The sequence below is a fragment of the Trichosurus vulpecula genome, chromosome 3 (genome assembly GCF_011100635.1).
Source record: "Trichosurus vulpecula isolate mTriVul1 chromosome 3, mTriVul1.pri, whole genome shotgun sequence".
NCBI classification, from domain to species: Eukaryota; Metazoa; Chordata; class Mammalia; order Diprotodontia; family Phalangeridae; genus Trichosurus; species Trichosurus vulpecula.
In genome coordinates, this window is record NC_050575.1 from 101,802,835 (window position 1) to 101,819,495 (window position 16,661).

Consider the following 16,661-nt stretch of genomic DNA (forward strand, 5'->3'; position numbering starts at 1 on the left):
ACCTATGGAAGCTGTATTTACTGGTAATTTCACACTCTCAATCATAGCTCAAGCATTTAAAATCAACCACTCAGCTGGACTATATAGATTCATTACTTAGAAGATATACCATTCACATCAGTTCAAAAAGAACCAGATATTCAAAAAGGAGAAAAAGAGTTAAACTATTCTGCAATTATTAAAGAAAAATCCACTAGGACAATTTCACTTCTACATAATTGTATTTTGATCTGGTTACAAGGAATAACCCAATACAAATATTTTCTGTAATTCCTGTTTTAAAAAAATCCAATTGTGTACTTTTTAAAGAACCTTTTCACTTGCTAATTCATCATGAAAGTTATAGGAAGCTGGGGAGGGTAAAAAGAAGAAAGCCCAATTCTTCCCAGAACTTTTGCCTTCCTTCCAAGTTTGAGAACACATTATACCTTTTTTAAACTCCCTTCAAAAAAACAGCCTGCTGCCAGAAAATACTCCCCAAACCACCCACCAAAGCAACACACATACTGAAAGATCCAGCTTCAGAGGTCAGTGAGTGAAGGTGTGTTCATGAGTGTGCCTTTGAGGTTTCTTTCACTTTTCTTTACAACGGTCAAAACACTTCTGTATGTATCAGCTAGTTCCTACACCTTTCAGGATTCCTTCCATGGAAAGAGAAGCTAGCTTAGCCTCTATCAGTTCTTTCTTCCCTAACCCTCCCAATTTTGACATTTAGCAGTATAAATATTACTACTAGATTCTGCTACAATGAAAAGTGAAAAAGCCATGATGTTCCTTGTAATGGAATTTAACATGTAATCCTGTTTCTTCCCTGCAGTCCAGACATCCTCTTCTTTCCTTACTTCATAAGCAGAAACATAAACAACAAATGTCTGCCCCAGAGATCATTCTGCCTTCAACTCTCCAACCTCCATCCGTGGCATTGTCAGGACACTTTAAAAAAAATACCTGGTAGTAATGTTTAAGAACAAATGTCATAATTCCCCATAACAATGTTACTTCTTGAAGCTCAATAAAGAACTCTTGTCCAGTTGAAGCATTAAAAGCATCAGCCTGTTTTATTTTGTGATAAGTTTATTGAACAGTATTTAAGACTTCATCTTTATAAACAAAGCTCTGTTGAGCAGTACTGAGGCAGCACCTGCAAATAATGCTGTGGCCATGTCAAGAAGAAGCCATTTGATCAAGCATTTGGTTTCTTACCAGTTTAAATTCTTGTAGAACCACCAACATGACAGCTTAAACGTAGGAGAATTTTTCAAGGAATGGAAATAGCTTAGAGCATAAAGTGGCTACTGTTGGAATGTTGTTCAAAAGAATCTCATAACTAGTTTCATTCAGGAAAGCTACCCCCTTTAAGGATAACATCTTACTCCACTGGAGTCAACTTTAGGGTGTTTTCTTCACTCCTTAACCAAGCACTTCTCTAATACCAAGTAGTATGAGCAGTGCTGGGGTCCAACTAAAGAACGGAAGAAGCCAGCTAGGGATGGGATGCATCCCTAATTTAATCTGAAGTATAAAACTCCACAGAATGGGCCAGTATTTCTCAATATATAAATGTGAAGTTTTTTTTTTTAAATACGGACCTAGATTTCCATGCAATAGACTAAGTAAAGAATGGCACTACTACCTTGAATTTTTCTCTGAATCTTGAAGAAAAAAATCTGCAAGTGGAATTTTTATTATAGATGTCCTGACAACCGGCAGTAAAAAGCTATCGACTATGTTTTAATACTGTGTTATACTGAAAAAGAAAGAAAAAAGTCACTAATGATTATGTACAACTACAGGGTGTATACAAAACAAAAATCCAAATTCTGCATGTGAGCAAATGTTTCCCTAACAGTTCTGTAAAATTTACAGATTGGCGTATTCAGAAATACATTTTACACAAATGTCACTAACCCCTTTAAAGCAAAAGGAAATAAACGCACCAACTAATTAACCAGATGCAGAAAAAAGTCAAACCTAATGAGAAAGATTCTCTTCAATTCACTAAATACAACACTAAAATAAAAGTTACACAGAAATTTGAAAATATCATGATAGTGTTTACAAATGCACACAGCTTTGAGAAAAGCTTTACAAAGCCTTCATACCATACAAAACTTATGACAAAAATCAAAGGAAATAATGTAAAACCATTTCCAACACAAACCTACTTCATTAGAAAATCCGCAGGAAAAGATGTATGAACAGTTTCACAGAACACATTTTAGAGACGTTTTACTGAAACTCTAATGCCCAAAACAAGACAAACAAAATGCTTAGCAGTTAGCTCTATTATTAATTTTTTAAAAAAATCTCAGATACAGAAAAATCAAATTCCAGAATGCAGGCATTTAATTACATTTCACAACAAAAAAAGTAATGTTGTGATTCAACCAAACTTTAGAGAGATTTCTCCAGTTTCCACTATTTATTTAATTTCATGAATAATGAAACCAGGTTTTCCTTTTTAGTATTTTTAATCTGAAGTGTAAAAACAAGTCAAAATAACCAAGTAGCTACAATAAGGTGTAAAACATTTAATCAAATAAATGTTAAGAACACAGAACCAAAATAAATTTGAAAAAATAAGCATAAAGACCCATTTTTCATCTCCTATTTCAAATAACCTATGTTTCTGGCATTGAAAATAGTCAACATTCCAATAGGAGGAGAAGGGGATTTGCTGTTGAAACAAGACTCCAAAATGGTTTGTTGACGTTTTATACTTCGTCTTCAGAATGAAATACAATCACTTAACAGAGGCTTAAATTGAACAGTATATACAACCATCATATTGCTTTTTTAAGTTGAGGAGGCAACACCTAATGATCAGTCAAAGCAAATTTGTACTTGTGAATTACCAGAAGATCCACAAAGCAGTCACCTCTTGATTGGAATACAAGTCTGTACAACCCCTTCCCTGAACAAAAATCCTGTGCTGTCAAATCTGCTAAGAATGTAGTGTTGAACAGGCTTTCAAAACTCTTAATGGTCACATGAATAAAACTGTTGCCACTTGTATCTCTAAATCACACCACACTTTATTTCAGTACTACCACTGACATGCAACACCAAAAAGGCACTATTTTGTGTGGAAAACAATTCTTTTCAAGGCTGCTGTTTAAGCACACTGATTTGCAAGGAATGCTGGGGACTTTTCAAATCAAGACACAAGTGCCCTGTAAGAGACAAATAAATTTTGTTTCTCATGATCTCTCCAACCTCCCATTCTCCATTAAGGCTATTACACTATACAGTAATATAACACCTCTGCCAGGGTTCTTAGATAAGTTGTGAAGGAAGGAAGGCAGAGGCCATAAAGGTGCCTTCTGGGGCAGTGGTGACCAAGGTGCTCCCAGGCATTTCAGTGGCGAGGACTCTTTGTTAACTGAGCTCCATTTAGTTTTTGGTTTTTTTTTTTGTTTGTTTTTGCCTCAGAGTGCCCTAGCTCCCAATGGAAAGGAACGGAAGGCAAGGAACCCTAGGGGATCCTGTTCCCCTCTGGCAGCTGTAGTTTGTCTGTATGAAGACATACTAATTGTTAGATTCCTGATCAAACAACTGCAAAAATAAAAGCTTCTAAAATAGAATTCAAGCAAAAACTACTTGTCAATCTATGGACCAGCTTATCAAGCAATTCTTCTAATGAATTACTGCTGACATTGATTGACTTAATTTTGACTCTCTATATAATGCTTATTCTTTTTAAAAGGACCCCTCATCTAGTCCCTTAAGTTCTCTTATGGGCCAGAATTTTACATAAATGAGTCAGAAGGAACATATATCAGCACCATTAGTCCATCTCAGCTAGCTACAAGTTCAAAACAAATCAAGCATCTTAAACATTGATTACAAAGTTTTTCTGTTGTTGATGCTCTATCAAAGAAAATGGACAATTTTAAACTGACTAATTTAAGACTTGATAGTCAAGCCAAAATTGCTCTAGGGGGCTGGGACACTTATTTCTGTGGCAAAAGTCTTATTCCACGCAATTGTAACTGTGACAATGGGAATCTGTGTTCAAGGTTATAAACATAAACTTGGTTTGAATTTTCATAAAACAGTTCTGCTCATTACATTAGAGTCAATTAGGCAAATAAAGCAGCAACTTTCTAAACACACAACTGTCTATACATCGATAACCTTTGAGAAGCAATAAAGGTACATACAATGAATCTGTATACACAGAGATTTTATTCAGTTGCAAAAAGAAAATTAGGACTTTAGACAAAGCTTTGACCCTATAACAAAGCAAATCTGTCCAGCTTTGAACCAAAAAAAAAAATCTAATAGCCAACTTCTATTTTACAATGGCTTGCAATAGCACCCATCAAGAGCTTTGCTGACTTAATCTTAATACATTTCTATTTTCTTCATCCCAAATGGTATAAAACCAATCTAGACTCCTTGATAAGCATCATGTGGTCATTTGAGTTTTAACAAATGGTTTCTCTAAAGGTGAGCCAAAATTATTTTTCTGTTCTCCCCATACAGCTCTACTGGAACATACAGCAACATTTATCCTTGCAGCAATTCTGTAAACAGTCAACCAGTGCTCTCTCAGACTTATTGAAACCAATCTATTTGCAATTTAAACAATCCACAGGTTCTAACCTGGAAATACTAGGAAAACAATCTTGATGCATTAATCACAGCACTATGAAGATCTAGCCTACGAACAGTTTACATGAACAGCTACCCTAATACAAGTTTGACTTTTCTTGAGCCTATAGGTCTGTCATTTAGATCAACAACAGCTGCCATGGCTTCATCACGAGACTCAAATGCAACCATTGCTTCACCAGTGGGCATGCCTTTTTCATTGTATTTTAAACACACTGAGCCTGGGATCACTTGATAGCCATAAAAGAAATCTAAAATTTCATCAACAGAGACAGTGAAGGGCATATTTTGAACTTTAATAACTGTTGGACCTGGCTTTCCAGAAGTAGTTCCAAATCCAGGGGGTCCCCCAATATGGAGCGCTCCAGGGCCAGGACCAAAGTTTGGTGGCCCACTCAAATGTCCAGCAGTACTACCAAGACCTGGGGGACCACCTCCAAAACTTGGGGGGCCACTCAAAGCACCAGGTCCATTTCCAAAATTCTGAGGGGCTCCTCCAAAAGCTGATGGTCCACTTAAATTATTGGGACCAGTTCCAAAACCCTGAACATCAATACCTAAACCAGGCAGACCACTATTTCCAACAGAAGGTATTCCAGGTCGGGCATCTCCAAAGGCCCCTCCTAATCCTGGGGGTGGAAGTGGTGGGCCAAAGGCATTTGACCCACTAAAGTTACTAGGAAAATTAAATGGAGGGCCATTGTTTGCTTCTTTTGAGCCTACAGTCAGGAAAGCATGCTCATCACCTCCAGCATTTGGCATTCCTGGTACTGTGGCATTACCTGGCAATGGAATTTTTAACCCCTTTTTCACTTGAGATGGAGGATTTTTTTCAATCTCCCTCATGTCTTCTAGGGTAATTACATGCAATAAAGCTTCTCTCCCATTAAGTTTTTTACGGTGTAAGCGTTCAGCCTTATGTGCATCATCTTCAGTTTTAAACTGAACCAACGCCTGTCCTAACCCTTGCCCAGTGTTATCAACGAGAATATGTACAGCATTTTCATCCACTGGAATTTCCTCTAGGAACTGTAGAATATCCATCTTGGTAATGTTGAATGGAATATTTGATATATGTGCACATAATTTTGGTGAGCTATCTGCCTCAGTATTTAAAATAATCTCCCTCTGATCATAACTGAAGTTCTGTAGCCTCTTCCGAATCATGTCTATCTTTTCTAACATTCCCTTTTTAGTTATTGGGTGAACCTGAATAAACCGATTCCCCATGTATTGCTTATGACGACACAAAGCTGCCTTATAATCAGACTCACTCCTGAATTCTACAAAACCTTCACCTGTTGCTTTCCCATTGGGTCCATAAGCAATATAAATACTATCTTCCACAATATCTAGCTTTTTAAAGAAATCAATGACATGTTTGTTTTCTGCTTCAAAGGGTAGACCTTTCAAATACACACAAAAACCAGGCTCATGTGGAGATCTCGATCTTGACCTTTTCTGCCCACTAGGCGACTTTGACCTGACGAGTGTCTGAGGAGGGGGGTGTGTCTGTCCAGAAGGTCCCATGCTCTGCTTGAAAGTGATATGGCCTCCAGCAGCTACCCACTGTCTTTCTGTGGCCGGGCTGACTTCAACATAGCGTTGAATCATCAGCATTCTGTTTCTTTTCAGTGCTTCAAATGTATCTTGAGGGGAGAAAAACTTAACTAATCCATTCCCATTATTTCGGCCTACATGATCTTTCAACAAATGCACTGCATCTACACGAAGCCCATGGAAAAAGTCTTTGACATCAGTTTCCATTGCAGAAAAGGGCATTCCATGGACACTGACATACAGATCATCAGGATTGATGGGAAGTGGCTTCAGACTACTTTGAGAGTTCATTTGAATAGGATTAACAGGATTCAAAGGACCCAGAAACATTGGGTTCAGGTTACTGTTCAGATTCAGTGCTGTTCCAGATCCATTCATCCCAGTAGGTAGGGGTGCCACTGGTGGTGGATTCAAAGGAGGCATTCCTGACAGAGGTGGCATAGGGCTCATGGGTGGCACTGGAGGAACAGGAGGTATTGGGGGTACGGGAGGCACAGGAGGCAGTGTAGGTACAGGAGGAGGAACAGGTATCGGAGGAATAGATGGCATTGGTGGCAACGAGGGCATTGCTGGTATTGGAGGAATGGGGGGAGGTGGGACTGTGCTCATGGAAGATGCTGTGCTAGGCAGAGTTGAACTAAATGTTGGGCTCCCAAAAGAAGCCCCGATATTTGGAGGGGCTGTTCCTATGTTGGCTGTGGAGAATGTAGGGATGTTTTTGTTGCTTTCATGCACAGACGTGGCTGCAGTAACCACACTGGGAGAAGGATTATTAAAATTGGGAACTGTGGTAGGTAAATTTACCCTGCCACTCATGCCTGAACTAGGAGGTGGTCCTGATCGGCTAGCATTTGCTGGTGGCATATCTAAGTTGGCAGTTTCAAAACGCCTACGACTGAGTTCAATCATATTTTGCATTTCAGTTTTACTACTCAACAATAGTGTTACTTTTGACCCTTTAATAGTACCACCTGTGCGCATCATACCAAGCCTTGCATCTTCATCAGTGGCAAAAACGATGAAAGCCTCACCCAGTTCACCCCCTACAATATGCACGCCCCCATCAGGGATGGTCAATCCAGAGAAGAAGTGGCGAATGTCCATGGTCCCCGCCACAATTGGGAGACCTTGCAAACGGATGACCACAGCCATGCTGCGCTGAAATAACACACACCTGCAGATGAAAAAAGGCAACGGCTATGTCAGACTACTGTTTGTCATACCATTTATTTAGCTAGTAGAATCACCATCTACCATATTAGGCACTCAAACATCTCCTCAAGCTAACACAATTAAGTGTTAATATAGATTCTAATTTTTTTTACTTTCTAAAAAGGGAAAGCTATGTATTTAACAATTAAATCCACCAATTTCAACTTCCAAAATACATTGTAGAAACACAGATTAAAAGTTCAGTCCAAAGACCCAAAAGTATCAGAACAAAAACAATAGGAAGCAGCAATTTTATCATACAGACTACCAATTATTTAGTGACATTTAAGGAAACATATAATTCACCTTGGGAATGACCCTTTAACAACCATGGGAATAACCTTTAAATAATGCACCACCGAAAATACAGCTTACTGCCCTCCTTACAAACCTGGCAACTTCTTGGGACTATTAAGACATTTTGCATAACCGCAACTCCTAAAATCTAAAAGTAAAGAGAACCGAGGAACTATATAGTACTGATTACAAATGGTTCTTAACAGAGTGAATTACTCAAATTTTAAGTGAGAACTAGTTATAAGTTAGTTCTCTGCTCAATCTGTTCAGAACTATAGTCAGTGTAACTAAGTAGTATTTTACTCAATGTTAAAATAAATTAAAGAACCCCAAAGAGATGACAATAAATGTATTTAATCCTAGCACTCCTGATTTCTACAGAAATTCAACATCTAAAACATTTTTCCAGGAGAACCCTGCTACAATGCTAGTCACTGAAAATGATTTTGGTTAAACCACGGGTCCAATCACCCATCCCAATCCCCTCCACAAAAAAGAATTCTGAATATTGTGGGTTCTTTGGGGAGGGGGTGGATTTTACTTTGGAGGGATCTGTTTCTACTATGTCCTCTCAGAATGACTCTTGATGGGAAAAGGAAAGGAGGATCTAAATAAGCTATTATTGGGATAGCATAATTATGGAGAACCTATAGAACTCAGAGGTAGCTTTACATGGTAGCAGGGCTCTACTGTACTTTTTATTTTTTAATTAAAGGTGCAAGGCCAGAAAGGGGAAAGTTAGTCTCCAATAAGCATTTTACATTCCAAGTTTTGGTACTTCAGATTCCAAACGTCGGAAACACTGGTTTTATAACAGTAAATATAGGGGTAGCAATGTGCAAAGTGATAAATGTTTCTATGCCTGTGACAGGATAATATTAATTTGCAATTAACTTTTATCATCAATATCACCTTTATTCTAAAGATAAGAAATATCAAAGTTTTTAAACTCAGTAATTTTATGTAGATCACTCTAGCTATAAAAGTACAACTCAAATATAATATGCCTCTTAAATTAGCTGTGTGACTCCAGGCCAACTCACTTAACCTCTCTGAGTTCTTTTCCTTACTGGGCTAGATGCTTTCTTCTAAGATCCCTTGAGCTTTAAAATTCCATGATTCTATCTATCAACAGTACTATTTATAATCAATTTCCTGAATACTGACTAGGCACAAGACACCATAATGAGCTTCTTCATTATAATGATTACTACATAAAAGGAAAATAGTACTCTTTTGGTTTTGTATTTTATAGACCCTGCAATAAAATATAAAACAACCTAAAAAATTTGATGGGAAAAGGATAAAGGATGATGGGAAGAAAGGAAGGGCTTTAGCCAATACAGGACATAGTATGAATAACCCAAGTATCAAAAATACCAACTGAGTGAAATAAGTTAGCTTGCACTGGGTACAGGTACATGAGAGTAGCTCAATGTGGCCCCAAAAACACGACACACAAACCAAACAGGGCTTAGTGCCATCCAAAAGCAAGTACTGTACAAGTCTTTTCCTGCTGAAGGTGGGAACCTAGTGAAAGTCTGTACAAGGCAAAAATATGCTAATGAACACATGCCACAGGAGATTTCTCTGCAAAAACCTTTGTGTTGAAACAGGTTGTTGCTGAAGGACTGGGACTACAACCAGAATAATTCTGAAGTCTAGAGAACACAAAATTTCCCTGCTAAGCCTTCAACACAAGAAAAAAAACAATCATCTCTTAGGTCTGGGAGGAGGAAGGGAAGAGCCAGAGCTCTGCCACTTAGTGTGAACTTGAACAAACTCTTTAACCTCACCCAAACTGTAGTTTCCTTGTGTATAAAAAGGATTTGGGCTTAAAAATACATGACACAATAGCTCTAGAGCAAGGGATCCTTATTTTGTTGTCACGATGCTTCAGCAGTCTGCTGAAGCCAAAGGATTCCTTCTCAGAATAATGTTTTTAGATACATAAAATACATAAGATTACAAAGGAAATTAATTATATTGTAAAATAGTCATCAAAACATTGAAAAAACAGGTCCACGAGCTCCAGGTTAAAGACTCTTCATCTAAAGAATCTGCAGATTTATACCAGTATCAAAAACAACTACATTTCGATGGATCTAGACTACTACTTACTGGGGAGGGAGGGGGGCACCTATTTATTCTACAACATTTAGGAATGTAGCATTTAGGCACACAGGACCTAAGCAGTGCAAATCTGATCCCAAAGGAATCTACACCAGCAGAACAAAGCACCTAGACATCCCTCCTCCCCCCTTCCCCCCAAAGAGAAAAAGAAGCTTAAGACAGACCAATTTGTATATTGCACAAATCTTAAGGTTATTTAAACTACCTTGTTTTAACTTAAAAGATAAACAAACCTTCAATTCAAAAATCTCTTACCTGAAAAAACAACAGATGTATTTTCTTAACAAGTAGCAGAGGCCAAGTCAATCCTGTGGGCAACCAATTAAAACCAACTTTTAGACTGCAATAAAGAATAAATGGAGGCAAAAATCAATGTAGGAAACACACAAAATAGTATTTGCAGTTCACAATGAACTGTCTATTAAGAAGGCTCAAGTTTGAAACCACCACTGGGCACTTCAACTAGAAAGCATCCAACAGATGAACTGTGCCAAAACCCACACACGCTTACTACTTAATAGTGCTTTCAAGTTTTAGTGTCTGTATTCAGTAAGAATAAATATTTTTATACAGATTTGCCCTAAAAAAAAGAAGTGATTGAGAACGAAAACATTTGTTTTGCTTAGTTTCACACTTGACATTTGCTTTTCTGATTGAAGGATTTGGGGATGAGGCAGTATAAGGAAGAATATGATTCCTTCTGTCCACAAAGAAAACAATCCACTAAACCTTAACCATAAAATAGTCCAATTGCTTAGACCAGGTCAGACGCTAAAGTTTACCACTAAATTCTAGATAAAAACATGATACTAAAACTTAGAATAACATCACTTTGGTAGGCAAATTATGTCAACTCCATTGAATTTTAGTAAATTAGTGTAACCACTCTTCCAACAGTTGCTTTCACACATACCAAGCCAACACCATAAGCATAAAGTCAATAAAAGTTTCAGGTCTGAGAATTTATAACACAAAAATTGTATTGAGTTTCAAAGTCCTTGAGGAAACTGATTTTCCCAAAACATCTAGATGTTACCAAAGTATCTACAAAAAACTTCATAATACTCCCCAAAATAATTAGAAGTGAAGCATCTTTCATTCACATTTCCTGAATCAGTGTTATGGCGATACTCGAGCAACCTACAGCCAAGTGATTAAGACACATAGTCCTTTGGGAAGACCGATAAGCCATGCGATAACGCGCCTTACTATTATCATGCTCATTTTTAACCTAAAACCATTCAAGACAAAAAAAACAGTAAAACTAACAATTGTTACTACTGATGTACAATAGAAGATATTTTAAATATTTCAAAAGCTAATTACACTCTAATCCAAGAGTAAATACTCTACCAACATCATTCTAAACAATCCCATCACAAACTAAAAGAACTTACCACTTACACAAATAAATTATCAATTAATGGATATATTATATGAAATACTACAAAAAATTACATAACTCAGTAAATACCACAGAATGAATGAGGAAGATACATGTTATTTAAAATGCAGTTACACGGACACGAATTAATTCTATAGTATGCTAATTGGTTTTTTCTGATAGTCATTACAAATTAAATTCTTAAAAAGCTTAAATTTTAAAAGCTACATTTAATAAACTCTGCCAGCAAATACAAAGATAGTAAAAGAAGAAGGCCCTGAATAGAATAGCACTTCTTAAATGAAGGAAATGCTTAATGAGGATGGGTCTACACTATATCAGTATTTTCTTCTGATAGTTTGTAATTTGGCTCTACTGTCCAGAGACAAAAGTTAGTTGTTAGCAACTGTGATTAAATGAGATCACTGAAAATTATTTCTTAAAAATATGAAATGCTGGGTAAACTGGTTGAAATGACAAGCAGGTACTAATGCAGACCACTGTAGCTTCAACACCATTTTATTCATATTTATTATGTGGTAATTTTCCATGTTGCTAAATCCATTCTTGTCAAATCATTCTTGTCAAAAATTCTTTTAACTAGAGAAAAATAACAGAATCAAAAGGATAGTTCTTGGCCCAAAGAGGGTGGGAGAGTTTACCATAAAAATACTAAATACTAGCAAAAAAGAAACCATATATGCCATGGCTGGTAGTCAGAGTTAGCAGTTGGTAAGGCCAAAGACTGGAGACTGATTTTGCAAAGAACAGACCTGTGTTTACAGGTCTTGAAGAGGTCTCTGATACAAGGTCTTCTACCCCCAGGAACTAAGCAGCTTCAGCTAGGCAAGCATGGATTGTCCCTGCAGACCACATTATCCTCTCCCAAGACGAAATCAAGTTTTCCATTAGGAGCAAATTTAAAAAAATGTGTCCTCCCCCCACTCCCATCCCAAACGTCTTTCCCACCAGGCCAAGGATGCCTGAAATTGCTGACCAGTCATCAGGAGACAGGAGTTTGGGTCTCTTGTCAATTGCAAACAAGTCAAGGTGGGACTTTCATATCACTTAACCTCTCTGGGCCTCAGTCTGGTTATAAGGTTAGACTCATTAAACTCTAGGCATCACTTTCAGGGCTGGCATTCTAAAACTCTAAAGGGTTAAAACTTTTCACCAAAAAGATAAAAAAGCTTAAAGTATAAATGTAACTCGAGTAAAACTTTATACTTCGAAACACATTCAGATTTATCAGTCAAACCATCACCAAGCAAAAGTGATAGTGATTTAAGTGCTATCTGTTTAGAAAGGCGGGCATGGAAGGGACATTTGGCAGACACAAACCAGATTACAAACTGCAGAGGCCACAACTTTGTCTAGGTTGGCCCTGGTGATCTACTAGAGCTGCCAGGCAAAAAGCTGTCGAATTTGCACATATTCCAAGCATTTCTGCTTCCACTCTTAATTGTGGACCAGGCTAAGTTCAGAAAGGCTCATCATCAGTCAGCTAAAGGGTGTTGGCTATAAGCAACTATTGAAGTCTTATATATATGGGCCAGGACCTGTGTTGGTGTAAAGAATTCCCACACCAATGAAATCAGAGATCATTTAAAGAATGAAGTGTCTTTGCCAAACAGGATTTCCTAAATTGTTTTTTGTTTTGCTTTGAAATATGAAGTTAAAAAGGAGTTGATTTGTTCATGGAGCTATCATCATATTCTCAAAGGACAAGGAAAGCAAAGTCATTCCCTTGGTGTCCTAAATCCCAATTCTCAGATATATTCAGGGCTCTAAAAATGAGAAACTTATACTAGTGAAGTTCTGAAATATGATTTCAATTTTTAGAGGAAGTGTATAAAGCTAGACAAAGAAACACTTAACTCCTAAATACAAATTATTTTAAAGTTGAAAGGAAAGGGAAAACCAAAGTCTGACACTGAGTTTCAAATAACATTAAAACAAAAATAATTAAGTATATTTATGACTTGCTAATTCATCAAATAAAACAACTTCAATTGTGTAGATTTCACTTTTGCTTCAAATACAAGCTAAGAAAAATCAACATCTATTTCAGTTTTGACACCATTGTGTTCTAATAAAACTTAAAAAAAAATGTATATATTCTTGTAGAATTTTAAAAGCACAAAAAAAGACTTATCTTCACAATCACAGGCAGAAGATAGATTATTGAGGTGTGTAGTTTGCAGTTCCATTACTTAACCTGACAATTCCATTCTTTCTCTAATACAAAGAGGCACAACAAAAACAAACGAATTACTTTCAGCACTACAATTTCCATCCACCAAAACCAGTAGGCATCACAACTAAACAAAACAAGCTCATTAGACCTCAAAGAAACAAAAAGTAAAACAAACTCCAAATCACACCAAAAAAGATGAAGTGAGCCATAGAGAGAGAGAAGGAGAATGGGTCAAATGCTACAATCAGTAAATATGAAAATTTTTGACAATTACAATGAGATTGTAAAACAATTATAATTTAGTTGACTGCTCTTATTTTGTCTCCCTTAATGGGTCATATTTTATGCTGGGATTTTAGCAGCTTCCAACACTAATAGGAACTTTTGACTTTCCCATTAGCAGATCAGTTGTCAAAAGTAGCATTTCTAAATGTTTATACCATCTACAAAAAGCACTACAAACTACCTTTTGTTTTTAAGGACACTCAAGGTCTTAAAAATTAAGTTTTTGAGACTAAAAAATGAGTTAAAAAAAGTTTCAGCTCATATATATTTCTAAGAAACATTTTAATTCTATGGTAGACCCATTCACTGTGATGGCTAGTTTTAAACTTGAAGAACTCATGTGTTCTGCATTGAATATTTGTACTAAATTCAAAGCATACCAAAATACTTATCTATGAAAAGTATGTAAGGATTTGATATGACCACAGAAAACTAAAATAAATAATTATTAATTCAGTTTTCCTCTGTAAGATACTTAGAATTTCACATTCTTTAAGTCGATTCTGCTTTCACCACTGATACTTACCTTCTCCCTACATAAAAATCCTTTAAAGAATTCAGCTAAATTGGATCGTGCAGCTACACCTTGTCAAAAGGAAACCGAACAGACTAGCAATCTTAAAGGCTAGCACTTAATTCAGATGCCAGTCACTCAACTCCCCTACTCAACGTGTAAAACCCAAAGGCTTCAAAAACTCTTGCCTGTCCCTAGGTCCCCCAAATTCTCTACATAGGGGAATAAAAACGTCAAGCTTAATATGCCAAAGAACGGATAAAACAGTCCATGATTCCCTGCTCTCAGCATACTCAAGTTAATTAAAGCTTTGGAAAATTTTCTGCAGCTTCATGTTTACCCCGATTTAAAAAAATTGTGTTAGAAAGCAAAAAATAAACATCACAACAAAGAAATTAAAATTTAATGTTGCATTTAAAAAACACTGACATTAAAAGATTCTTTGAAATTAAACTGCACCATAGTTTAAAAAAAACCCTAATACGTTGTCACCATATGAACACAAAAGTATTTCACTTTCTGAAAATTTTAAGTTACAAATAATTACAATCCAAATATGTAAACCACCTATAACACACTTCTATGTAATCACTATTCAACGTTCCCAGAAAGTATTTTTGCCAGAAAAAAATAAAAACGGAAGCAAAACACCTAGTCATGATTGCTTTCTGCGTCCGAAATTCCCCATTCTTCCAGAACTACCGTAATGAGGGGCAAGCACAAACCAGGCCATACTATGTTTCCAAAGAGCGAAAGATTTCTTTAACTCTAGCCTTGTAACAAAAATTTGCAGGCTGAAAGCAGTTTGAAATATATTAAGCCCCTAAACTACTCAATAAGTTCAAACACTATTCGTAGCGAAATTTTTTTGCAAACTTAACTTTTCAAACCATTTACTAGCAGCAAGGCAGAACTGTAAAACCATAGCAAAGGCAGAAAATTTCAAAGGAAACGCTCCATCAGATCAGGTAGCAACGCTATCCGACAAGACCTTCCATAGAAGCACATGTTCTGAGTAAGAAAAAATGGACTCCACTATCCCCTGCAAGCACAGCCCACATCTTTAATCAAGTGCCTGCAGTCACGCATAGAGGGGACTCCCTATACTATCCCCATCCCCTCATCGCAAACCCCCAAATGATGTTTGGTGCTGCACACTCTAGCAGAGAGGCCTGTTACTGCACACACACACACCCCCCGCCCCCGCCCAGCCCCACGACAATTCCGTGTCACCAACACAGCAAACCACCTAGCATCTAATACTCGGTGCACAGGTGCTCGTTCCTCTACACACACATACCCTCTACTTAACACCATCATTCTCCCACTAACCAGTCCTCACTCTCGGCCTCCCCCGGCACCGCAGGTCAATGCAAGCTCCCAGACACAAAAAACACTAGCCTCCTTCAGGTCAGAGTACAGAGCGGGACCCTCCCTGGCTCCAGGGCATCTCCCACCCATTTCCCCCACGTCCAGGCCGGCAGTACATCCCTTCCGAGCGGCTGCTCTGGGCCCCTCTCGTGCCCCGCCCCCACGCCCGCCCCAGTGCATAGAGGCGCCCGAACAAGTCCTCCCTCCAAACTCCCGCAGCGGCTCCGGCCACAGGGGGCGTCCTCCTACAACCCTCGCCCCCCCACCAGGAGGGGGGAGGGGTCCTCGTGGCCGCCCCGCCGCAGCTCCCGCGGCCGGGCGCGGCCTCGCCAAGCCTGCCTCCTTCCCTCCCCGGATCCTGCCCAAGGGGGCGGCTTTCCTCCCGGCACCCTCCCCCGAGACTCCGGCCGCGGCGGGCGTCGTCCCTGCGGCCCCTCTCCTCAGCTCCGCGGCAGTATCCCGGCCCGGGCCCCGGCTCCAACGCGGGGGCGCGGGCGGGAGCGGGCGCGGGCCGACTGCCGGGCCTTTTGTGTGGGGGGCTGAGGCGGACTCCGCGGCCTCCGAAGGCCCCGCCCCGAGCCCCGCCGAGCCCCGGTCGCGGCGGGGCGGCCCGAGCCCCGCACAGCCCCGCCCGCCCGCGCTGGGGCTGCGGGAGTCTTACCGGGGAGAGCTGCGCGGTGCCCGAGCCCAGACCCGAGCTACCCCCCGCGCCAGTGTCTCCGCCCCGCGGCCGACAGCCCCAGCCCGAGCGGGGACCCCGAATCCCGCAGCCGCCGCCGCCGCCGCCACTGTCGCAGCCGCTGCTGCTTCTACCGCCACCGCCGCTATCGCTGCTGCACAAAATGGCCGCCGCCGCGCTGCGCTGCTCCGCGCTCCAGTTGGGGGCGGGGCGACGCTCTGGGGGCGGGGCCTCAGGCCGACTGGAGCAGGCGCACTGGACGCCTGGCTGGGATGCTCTCCATCCTCCAGGCGCCACTGGGCGAAGGGGATAACGTTGATGATTTTGGAGCGATCAAAGCACTATTCAAAACCGATATGAGGATCCATTCATTCATTCATTAAACATTTATTAAGTTCCTACTATGGGCCAA

The 16,661-nt window shown here is 39.4% G+C and overlaps 1 protein-coding gene across 5 annotated transcripts in view; it reads right to left on the reverse strand.

The window, feature by feature from the left end:
* The window catches only part of LOC118845017 (RNA-binding protein 12), a 36,120-nt gene extending 19,680 nt beyond the window's left edge, over positions 1 to 16,440 (reverse strand). Inside the window, exons 1-3 of one of the 5 annotated variants that reach the window (XM_036753035.1) lie at positions 16,232 to 16,399; positions 10,075 to 10,127; positions 1,057 to 7,351 (exon numbers count right to left, since the gene is read on the reverse strand). In XM_036753035.1, coding sequence (XP_036608930.1) covers positions 4,690 to 7,329 — 2,640 coding nt within the window. In that variant the 5' untranslated portion in view covers positions 7,330 to 7,351; positions 10,075 to 10,127; positions 16,232 to 16,399 and the 3' untranslated portion in view covers positions 1,057 to 4,689. Of the gene's footprint in view, positions 1 to 1,056; positions 7,352 to 10,074; positions 10,160 to 16,231 lie in introns of those variants that run through there. The other 4 variants (XM_036753039.1, XM_036753037.1, XM_036753036.1 and 1 more) reach the window with 4 other exon arrangements.
* Positions 16,441 to 16,661: the final 221 nt, after the last annotated feature.